Below are 11,794 nucleotides of genomic sequence, written 5' to 3'. Positions count from 1 at the left end.
GAAACAAATCCAAACGTTTCACCTTTTTAGCTATTTAAGCCAAACGTTTACAAAGGTTATGAAACAAAGCCAAATGCTTCACCTTTTTAGCAATTTAAGCCAAACGTTTACAAACGTTACGAAACAAATCCAAGCGTTTCACCTTTTTAGCAATTTAAGCCAAATGTTTGCAAATGTTACGAAATTGATCCAAGCGTTTTACCTTGTTAGCAATATAAGCTAAACGTTTACAAACGTTACGAAACAGATCCAACCGTTTCACCTTTTTAGCAATTTAAGCCGAATGTTTACAAACGCTATGAACCAAATCAAAACGCTTTACCTTTTTAGCAATTTAAGGAGAACGTTTACAAACGTTACGAAACAAAGCCAAACGTTTCACCTTTTTAGCAATTTTAGCCAGACGTTTGCAAACGTTACGAAACAAATCCAAACATTTTCCCATTTTAGTGATTTCAGCTAAACGTTTAAAACGTTACGAAACAAATCCAAACGTTTCACCGTTTTAGCGATTTAAGCCAAACGTTTACAAACGTTACGAAACAAATCCATATATTTCACCTTTTTAGCGATTAAAGGCAAACGTTTACAAACTTTACGAAATAAATCCAAACGTTTAACATTTTTAGCAATTTAAACCAAACGTTTAAAAACGTTACAAAAAAAACCAAGTGCTTCACCTTTTTAGCAATTGAAGCCAAACGTTTAAAAACGTAACCAAACAAATCCATGCGTTTCACCTTTTTAGCAGTTTAAGCCAAACGTTTACAAACGTTACGAAAAAAATCCAAGCGTTTCACGTTTTTAGCAATTTAAGCAAAACTTTTACAAACGTTACGAAATAAATCCAAATGTTTCGCCTTTTTATAGATTTAAGCCAAACGTTTAATCCAAACGTTTCCCTTTTTTACGATTTAAGCCAAACATTTATAAACGCTACGAAACAAATCCAAACGTTTTACCTTTTGAGCAATTTAAGCCAAACGTTTACAAACGTTACGAAACAAATCCAAGTGTTTCTCCTTTTTAGCAATTTAAGCAAAACGTTTACAAACGTTACGGAACACATCAAGCGTTTCACCTTTTTAGCAATTTAAACCAAACGTTTATAAAGGTTACGAAACAAATCCAAACGTTTCCCCTTTTTAGCGATTTCAGCCAAACCTTTACAAACGATACGAAACAAATCCAAACGTTTCACCTATTTAGCGATTTAAGCAAAACGTTTACAAACATAACAAAACAAAGCAAAACGTTTCACCTTTTTAGTGATTTAAGCCAAACGTTTACAAACGTTACGAAACAAATCCAAACGTTTCTCCTTTTTATCAATTTAAGCCAAACGTTTACAAACATTTCGAAACAAATCCAAACGATTCACCTTTTTATCGATTTAAGCCAAACGTTTACAAACGTAATGAAACAAAATCAAACGTTTAAAACGTTTCAAAACGTTTCACATTTTTAGCGATTTAAGCCAAATTATTACAAACGTTACGAAACAAAACCAAGCATTTCACCTTTTTAGCAATTCAAGCAGAACATTTACAAGCGTTACGAAACAAATCCAAGTGTTTCACCTTTTCAGCAATTTAAGCCAAACGTTACGAAACAAAACCAAGCGTTTCACCTTTTTAGCAATTTAAGCCAAACGTGTACAAACGTTACGAAACAAATCCAAGCGTTTCCCCTTTTTAGCAATTTAAACCAAACGTTTTCAAAGGTTCCGAAACAAATACCAGTGTTTCACCTTTTAACAATGTAAGCCAAACGTTTACATACTTTACGAAACAAAACCAATTGCTTCACCTCTTTAGCAATTTAAGCCAAACGTTTATTAACGTTACGAAACAACTTCAAGTGTTCCCCTTTTTAGCAATTTAAGCCAAACATTTACAAACATTCGGAAACAAATCCCAGCGTTTCACCATTTTAGCAATGTAAGCTAAACGTTTACAAACTTTACGAAACAAAACCAATTGCTTTACCTTTTTTGCAATTTAAGCCAAATGTTTACAAATATTACGAAACAAATCCAAGCGTTTCCCCTTTTTAGCAATTTAAGCCAAACCTTTACAAATGTTCCGAAACAAATCCCAGCGTTTCTCCTTTTTAGCAATTTAAGCCAAACGTTTACAAACGTTACGAAACAAATTCAAACATTTCACCTTATTAGCAATTTAAACCAAGCATTTACAAACGTTATGAAACAAAACCAATTGCTTCACCTTTTTAGCAATTTAAGCCAAACGTTTACAAACGTTACGAAACAATTCCAACGTTTCACCTTTTTAGCAAATTAAGCCAAACGTTTACAAACGTTACAAAACAAATCCAAGCGCTTCACACTTTTAGCAATATAAGCACAACGTTTGCAAACGTTACGAAACAAAACCAAACGTTTAAAACGTTATGAAACAAATACAAACCTTTAATATTTTTGGTGATTTAAGCCAAATCATTACAAACGTTACGAAACAAAACAAAGTAATTCACCTTTTTAGCAATTTAAGCCAAATATTTACAAGCGTTACGAAACAAAATCCAAGCGTTTCACCTTTTAGCAATATAAGCCAAATGTTTACAAACGTTACGGGAAAAAAACCAAGCGTTTCCCCTTTTTAGCAATTTAAGCCAAATGTTTACAAACGTTACAAAACAAATCCAAACGTTTCCCCTTTTTAGCAATTTAAGCCAAACGTTTACAAACGTTACGAAACAAATCCTAGCGTTTTCCCTTTTTAGCAATTTAAGCCAAACGTTTATAAATGCTACGAAACAAATCCAAACGTTTCACCATTTTAGCGATTTAAGCAAACGTTTATAAACGCTACGGAACGAATATAAACGTGTCACCTTTTTAGCAATTTAAGTCAAACATTTACAAACGTTAAGAAACAAATCCAAGTGTTTCACCTTTTAACAATTTAAGCCAAACGTTTACAAACGTTACGAAACAAATCCAAGCATTTCACATTTATAGCAATTTAAACCAAATGTTTATAAACATTACGAAAAAAAATCCAAACGTGTCACCTTTTTAGCGGTTTAAGCCAAACGTTTATAAAGGTTAAGAAACAAATCCAAATGCTTCACCTTTTTAGCAATTTAAGCCAATCATTTACAAAAGTTACGAAACAAATCCAAGTGTTTCACATTTTTAGCAATTTAAGCAAAACGTTTACAAACGTTACGAAACAAATTCAAACGTTTCACCTTTTTAGCGATTTGAGCCAAACGTTTCTCCTTTTTTGCGATTTAAGCCAAATGTTTATAAACGCTACGAAACAAATCTAAACGTTTCACCTGTTTAGAAATTTAAGACAAACGTTTACAAACGTTACGAAACAAATCCAAGCGTTACTTCTTTTTAGCAATTTAAGCCAAACGTTTACAAACGTTACGAAACACATCAAGCGTTTCGCCTTTTTAGCAATTTAAGCCAAACGTTTACAAAGTTTACGAAACATATCCAAAAGTTTCCCCTTTTTTGCGATTTAAGCCAAATGTTTACAAATGATACAAAACAAATCCAAACGTTTCACCTTTTTAGCGATTTAAGCAAAACGTTTACAAACGTTACGTAACAAAGCAAAATGTTTCCCTTTTTTAGTGATTTTAGCCAAACGTTTACAAAAGTTACGAAACAAATCCAAACGTTTCGCCTTTTTAGCAATTTAAGCCAAACGTTTACAAACATTCTGAAACAAATCCAACCGATTCACCTTTTTAGCGATTTAAGCCAAACGTTTACAAACGTTACAAAACAAAACCAAACGTTTCAAACATTACGAAACAAATACAAACGTTTCACATTTTTAGTGATTTAAGACAAACCATTACAAACGTTACGAAACAAAACCAAGCATTTCACCTTTTTAGCAATTTAAGCCAAACATTTACAAGCGTTACGAAACAAATCCAAGCGTTTCACCTTTTTAGCAATTTAAGCCAAATGTTACGAAACAAAACCAATTGTTTTACCTTTTTAGCAATTTAAGCCAAATGTGTACAAACGTTAAGAAACAAATCCAAGCATTTCCCGATTTTAGCAATTTAAGCCAAACGTTTACAAACATTAGGAAACAAATCCCAGCGTTTCACCTTTTTAGCAATGTAAGCCAAACATTTACAAACTTTACGAAACAAAACTAATTGCTTCACCTTTTTTGCAATTCAAGCCAAATGTTTACAAATGTTACGAAACAAATCCAAGTGTTTCCCCTTTTTAGCAATTTAAGCCAAACCTTTACAAATGTTCCGAAACAAATCCCAGCGTTTCTCCTTTTTAGCAATTTAAGCCAAACGTTTACAAACGTTGCGAAACTAATTCAAACATTTCACCTTTTTAGCAATTTAAACCAAGCGTTTACAAAGGTTACGAAACAAAACCAACTGCTTCACCTTTTTAGCAATTTAAGCTAAACGTTTACAAACGTTACGAAACAATTCCAACATTTCACCTTTTTAGCAAATTAAGCCAAACGTTTACAAACGTTACAAAACAAATCCAAGCGCTTCACACTTTTAGCAATTTAAGTACAACGTTTGCAAACGTTACGAAACAAAACCAAACATTTAAAACGTTATGAAACAAATACAAACCTTTCATATTATTGGTGATTTAAGCCAAACCATTACAAACGTTACGAAACAAAACCAAGCAATTCACCTTTTTAGCAATTTAAGACAAACATTTACAAGCGTTACGAAACAAATCCAAGCGTTTCACCTTTTAGCAATATAAGCCAAATGTTTACAAACGTTACGAAAAAGAAAACCAAGCGTTTCCCCTTTTTAGCAATTTAAGCCAAATGTTTACAAACGTTACAAAACAAATCCAAACGTTTCCCCTTTTTAGCAATTTAAGCCAAACGTTTACAAACGTTACGAAACAAATCCTAGCGTTTTCCCTTTTTAGCAATTTAAGTCAAACGTTTACAAATGCTACGAAACAAATCCAAACGTTTCACCATTTTAGCGATTGAAGCAAACGTTTATAAACGCTACAGAACGAATATAAACGTTTCACCTTTTTAGCAATTTAAGTCAAACATTTACAAACTTTACGAAACAAATCCAAGTGTTTCACCTTTTAACAATTTAAGCCAAACGTTTACAAACGTTAATTAATAAATCCAAGCATTTCACCTTTATAGCAATTTAAACCAAATGTTTATAAACATTACGAAAAAAAATCCAAACGTGTCACCTTTTTAGCGGTTTAAGCCAAACGTTTACAAAGGTTAAGAAACAAATCCAAATGCTTCACCTTTTTAGCAATTTAAGCCAATCGTTTACAAAAGTTACGAAAAAAATCCAAGCGTTTCACCTTTTTAGCAATTTAAGCAAAACGTTTACAAACGTTACGAAACAAATTCAAACGTTTCACCATTTTAGCGATTTGAGCCAAACGTTTAATCCAAACGTTTCTCCTTTTTTACGATTTAAGCCAAACGTTTATAAACGCTACGAAACAAATCTAAACGTTTCACCTTTTTAGCAATTTAAGACAAATGTTTACAAACGTTACGAAACAAATTCAAGCGTTACTCCTTTTTAGCAATTTAAGCCAAACGTTTACAAACGTTACGAAACACATCAAGCGTTTTGCCTTTTTAGCAATTTAAACCAAACGTTTACAAAGTTTACGAAACAAATCCAAAAGTTCCCCCTTTTTTGCGATTTAAGCCAAACGTTTACAAATGATACAAAACAAATCCAAACGTTTCACCTTTTTAGCGATTTAAGCAAAACGTTTACAAACGTTATGTAACAAAGCAAAACGTTTCCCTTTTTTAGTGATTTAAGCCAAACGTTTACAAACGTTACGAAACAAATCCAAACGTTTCGCCTTTTTAGCAATTTAAGCCAAACGTTTACAAACATTCCGAAATAAATCTAACCGATTCACCTTTTTAGCGATTTAAGCAAAACGTTTACAAACGTTACAAAACAAAACCAAACGTTTCAAACGTTACGAAACAAATACAAACGTTTCACATTTTTAGCGATTTAAGACAAACCATTACAAACGTTACGAAACAAAACCAAGCATTTTACCTTTTTAGCAATTTAAGCCAAACATTTACAAGCGTTACGAAAGAAATCCAACCGTTACGAAACAAATCCAAACATTTCGCCTTTTTATCAATTTAAGCCAAACGTTTACAAACATTCCGAAAGAAATCCAAACGATTCACCTTTTTAGCAATTTAAGCCAAACGTTTACAAACGTTACGAAACAAAATCAAACGTTTAAAATATTACGAAACAAATACAAACGTTTCATATTTTTAGCGATTAAAGCCAAATTATTACAACCGTTACGAAACAAAACCAAGCATTTCACCTTTTTAGCAATTTAAGCCAAACATTTACAAGCGTTATGAAATAAATACAAACGTTTCAGCTTTTTAGCAATTTAAGCCAAACGTTACGAAAGAAAACCAAGCGTTTCACCTTTTTAGCAATTTAAGCCAAACATGTACAAACGTTACAAAACAAATCCAAGCGTTTCCCCTTTTTAGCAATTTAAGCCAAACGTTTACAAAATTTCCGAAACAAAACCCAGCGTTTTCACCTTTTTAGCAATGCAAGCCAAACGTTTACAAATTTTACGAAACAAAATCAATTGCTTGACCTTTGTAGCAATTTAAGCCAAACGTTTACAAACGTTACGAAACAAGTCCAAGCTTTTCCCCTTTATAGCAATTTAAGCCAAACGTTTACAAACGTTCGGAAACCAATCCCAGCGTTTCACCTATTTAGCAATGTAAGCCAAACGTTTACAAACTTTATGGAACAAGACCAATTGCTTCACCTTTTTAGCAATCTAAGCCAAAGGTTTACAAACATTACGAAACAAATCCAAGCGTTTTCCCTTTTTGGCAATTTAAGCCAAACATTTACAAACGTTCCGAAACAAATCCCAGCGTTTCACCTTTTTAGCAATTGAAGGCAAACGTTTACAAACGTTACGAAACAAATCCAAACAATTCATATTTTTAGCAATTTAAGCAAAGCGTTTACAAACGTTACGAAACAAAACCAATTGCTTCACCTTTTTAGCAATTTAAGCCAAAAGTTTACAAACGTTACGAAACAACTCCAAGCGTTTCACCTTTTTAGCAAATTAAGGCAAACGTTTACAAACGTTACAAAAAAAATCTAAGCGCTTCACACTTTTAGCAATTTAAGCACAACGTTTACAAACGTGTCGAAACAAAACCAAACGTTTAAAACGTTACGAAACTAATACAAACATTTCATATTTTTAGAGATTTAAGCCAAACCATTACAAACGTTACGAAACAAAACCAAGAAATTCATCTTTTTAGCAATTTAAGCGAAACATTTACTAGCGTTAAAAAACAAATCCAAGCGTTCCACCTTTTAGCAATTTAAGCCAAGCGTTTACAGCCGTTACGAAACAAAACCAAACGTATCCCCTTTTTAGCAATTTAAGCCAAACGTTTAAAAACGTTACAAAACAAATCCAAGCGTTTCCCCTTTTTAGCAGTTTAAGCTAAACGTTTACAAACGGTACGAAACAAATCCTAGCGTTTTCCCTTTTTAGCAATTTAAGCCAAACATTTACAAACACTACGAAACAAATCCAAACGTTTCACCATTTTAGCAATTTAAGTCAAACGTTTATAAACGCTACGGAACGAATATAAACGTTTCACCTTTTTAGCAATTTAAGCCAAACGTTTACAAACGTTACGAAACAAATCCAAGTGTTTCACCTTTTAACGATTTAAGCCAAACGTTTACAAACGTTATGAAACAAATCCAAGCATTTCACCTTTACAACAATTTAAGCCAATAAACATTACGGCAAAAAATCCAAACGTTTCACCTTTTTAGCGATTTAAGCCAAACGTTTACAAAGGTTAAGAAACAAATCCAAATGCTTCACCTTTTTAGCAATTTAAGCCAAACGTTTACAAAAGTTACGAAACAAATCCAAGCGTTTCACCTTTTTAGCAATTTAAGCAAAACGTTTAAAACGTTACGAAACAAATTCAAACGTTTCACCTTTTTAGCGATTTGAGCCAAACGTTTAATCCAGTCGTTTCACCTTTTTTGCGATTTAAGCCAAACTTTTATAAACGCTACGGTACAAATCCAAACGTTTCACCTTTTTAGCAATTTAAGACAAACGTTTACAAACGTTACGAAATAAATCCAAGCGTTTCTCCTTTTTAGAAATTTAAGCCAAACGTTTAAAAAAGTTACGAAACACATCAAGCGTTTCGCCTTTTTAGCAATTTAAGCCAAACGTTTACAAAGTTTACGAAACAAATCCAAAAGTTTCCCCTTTTTTGCGATTCAAGGCAAACGTTTACAAACGATACAAAACAAATCCAAACGTTTCACCTTTTTAGCGATTTAAGCCAAACGTTTACAAACGTTACGAAACAAAGAAAAATGTTTCCCCTTTTTAGTGATTTAAGCCAAACGTTTACAAACGTTACGAAACAAATCCAAACGTTTCGCCTTTTTAGCAATTTAAGCCAAACGTTTACAAACATTCCGAACCAAATCCAAACGATTCACCTTTTCAGCGATTTAAGCCAAACATTTACAAACGTTACGAAACAAAACCAAACGTTTAAAACGTTACGAAACAAATATTAACATTTCATATTTTTAGCGATTTAAGCCAAACCATTGCAAACGTTACGAAACAAAACCAAGAATTTCACCTTTTTAGCAATTTAAGCCAAACATTTACAAGCGTTACGAAACAAATCCAAGCGTTTCACCTTTTTAGCAATTTAAGCCAAATGTTACGAAACAAAACCAAGCGTTTCACCTTTTTAGCAATTTAAGGCAAATGTGTACAAACGTTACGAAACAAATCCAAGCATTTCCCCATTTTAGCAATTTAAGCCAAACGTTTACAAACGTTCCGAAACAAATCCTAGCGTTTCACCTTTTTAGCAATGTAAGCCAAACGTTTACAAACGTTACTGATGGATACCGAATCCTACGATTGTTATAATGGAGCCGAGTCACCGGAGATCCACTCTCGGGTGATACCGGACTCCCGATGAAGACCTGAATATATGAGGAACGCGGCCGAATCCCTTGAGATCCGCCGATATACCAATGAAGACAGAATCCCTTAGGATCCGCCCAAAGCGCGTTAATCCGGGATTCGGATAGATCGCCATGATCTACTATAATATCTCAAAGTATCTTCCCATTTGGACACAATCTCCAACATGGAAAGATAAGCTCTATCTTAGGAAGACGAGACTATTTAGGAAGACATTCCTAAATAGGACTCATGTCTGAATAAGGTAGATCACGCTAAATCAGGGTGAATCCCTACAAAGTAGCTCGATCCCTACAAAGTAGGATTCACTTACCTACTATGACTCTACAAGGTATGCATTCATCTACTATAAAAGGAGCATGACGTATGCCTAGAATCACAATTACATTCATATACTTAAAACGCTGCTCAAAACTCTAAACTGACTTTAGCATCGGAGAGTTAATCGGACCACCACCGTCCGGTTAGCTTCTACCCAGTTTTGCAGGTCTCATTCACCGGTTCAGAAGGCAGACTCCATCAATTGGCGCCGACTGTGGGAAAAGCTTAACTCAACTTCAATTCGAAGGAGCTTTTCTGAACTCAAAACAAATTTCATTGAAGAAGATGACTTCTGAAGGAATGAACCTGAAAGACAAACAACCAATGAATCCAAAAAGCACGCCGGAAGTAATCAACGTCACTAAGGATGGGCTCCACATTTCCGGGGGAAGAAGTGATACCGGAGGGCCCTCTTTTTTGACACCTCAATACCAAACTAATCCGATGAGAGGAAGCAACCCAATTGCTTTCAACCTGAGCACTGATGAACAACCAACGCTAGGCATGGAAGCACAAGATTTATACGGCGAGATGCAGAAAAAAGTACTAGAATCTGTCCAGGCAAACCTGGATAAATTGGCTAGTGAAACAAAAAGAACGAATGATAGGCACGAAGAAATTATGAAAATCATGAGGGATGATTTCAGCCCAACAACGACAAGAAGAAGAGGAAGAACAGAAAACACAAATCCAGGTCGTCAAGAGCCAAGGGGAGAAAACAACAGAAGAAGGGAACCCGAAATGGTGGAAATGAAGAAAGAGACGAGGGAAGAAACGACAGAAACTGACGAGAAAATGGAAACAGGAGTGACGAAGAAAGTCCATGAAATCAAGAGAATGAAAAAAAAATCCGACGAGCAAACCCCTGAAACGCCCAGAAATGAGCAAAATCAAGACGATGCCCGAAGCGGTTTAAACTCCAAAAGAGAAGAACGAAGGGAGAAAGAGAAAGAAGATGCCCCACCTAAAATCAAGCGACAAGACAGAGATGCAAGGAAAGAGCAATCAAAGAAAAAACACCAAGAAGGGGAGGGCGAGTCCTCAGAATCGCCCCAGAAGAGCAAAGCCACATATGTAGTCGAGGAAGATCTGGAAGAAAAGATTGCCAAAGCACTCAAAAAATTGAAGTCGGAAGAGCTGGATATAGACGATCTCACGCTGAAGGGATCGCCCCTTTCACCCGAGATCATGGAGGAAACCATTCCATATAGCATGAAGCTACCAGTCTTGCCAACTTGCAACGGAGAAGGGGACCCCTGAGATCATACTTCCAGATTCACCGCCAGCATGGGGCTACTCAGCGTATCAGATGCTATTTTATGCAGGGTTTTCCCAACCACACTCACTGGTACCGCCCAAAGGTGGTACAACAAACTGAAACCAGGATCCATCGAGAGCTTTGCATCGCTATCGATAGAATTCTTCAACAGATATCTCACAAACATACCAGCAAAAACTACCACAAGCATCCTAAGATCATGCATTCAAGAAGAAGGAGAAACCCTAAGAATATATATCGAACGATTTAACAAGCAAGCTATGAAGATTGATAACCTGAACGTCGACATGGAAACCGAAGCATTGCGAGAAGGAACACGATTCGGAAAACTGGTAGACAAGCTGTTGGTCAATAAACCCACGACTTTCTCGAACTTGATGGGCATAGCCCAAAAATACTTCGAGCTAGACGAGGGGCGAAGGGCGATTCGTGGAAAAGAAGCGAAAGGAAAAGAATCGAAAGAGAAATCCAAAGAGAAGTCAAAGTCAAAATCTGAAGATAGAAGAAGGCCAGAAGAAAATAGGCGATTCGCCCCCCAAACAAGATACGAACCGAGGTATGACCCCAGAGACGATGAAAACAACTTCACACCATTGAACACCAGCCAAACTATTGTCCTCATATGGATCAAAGAAAACGTCAAAAACGTAGTATGGCCACCAAAGATGAAAGCCGAGATAAGGGACACGAGAAAGTACTTCAAATTTCACGAAGACTATGGACATGAAACGGACAGCTGCAGAGATTTGAAGGTCGAAATGGAGAGAATGATCGACAAAGGAGAATTAAGGAAATTCGTGGCCCGCAAAGAAAAAAGCAATGACAAGGGAGAAAAGAGAAGCAGAGATGACAAAGCAAAAGAAAAAGAAGATGAACGCCCATCCAAAATATTGGGAACCATACACATGATCAATGGAGGTGGACACGGCAGCTCAACGATTAAGAGAAAGCAAAGGAGAGAAGTGATGAACATCAGAGAAACTCACATGCCACCCGTAATCTTTGATGTTGAAGATTATGAACATGTAAAAGCACCCCACAACGATGCCTTGGTAGTGACTACTATCATCGACAATTGGAACATGGAGCGAATCATAATCGATGAAGGAAGCGCAGTGAATCTC

At 35.4% G+C, this 11,794-nt stretch overlaps 1 protein-coding gene across 1 annotated transcript; it reads left to right on the top strand.

The window, feature by feature from the left end:
- The first annotated feature begins 9,895 nt into the window (after positions 1 to 9,895).
- Positions 9,896 to 10,651, top strand: LOC126656929 (uncharacterized). Its single transcript, XM_050351553.1, has one exon. It carries the CDS (start codon positions 9,896 to 9,898, stop codon positions 10,649 to 10,651), a length of 756 nt encoding a protein of 251 aa, XP_050207510.1.
- The last annotated feature ends 1,143 nt before the right edge of the window (positions 10,652 to 11,794 follow it).

This window comes from Mercurialis annua, linkage group LG7 (genome assembly GCF_937616625.2).
Source record: "Mercurialis annua linkage group LG7, ddMerAnnu1.2, whole genome shotgun sequence".
NCBI classification, from domain to species: Eukaryota; Viridiplantae; Streptophyta; class Magnoliopsida; order Malpighiales; family Euphorbiaceae; genus Mercurialis; species Mercurialis annua.
The sequence above is the reverse complement of the archived record's forward strand: the minus strand, read 5'-3'. Positions and strand labels throughout refer to the sequence as shown.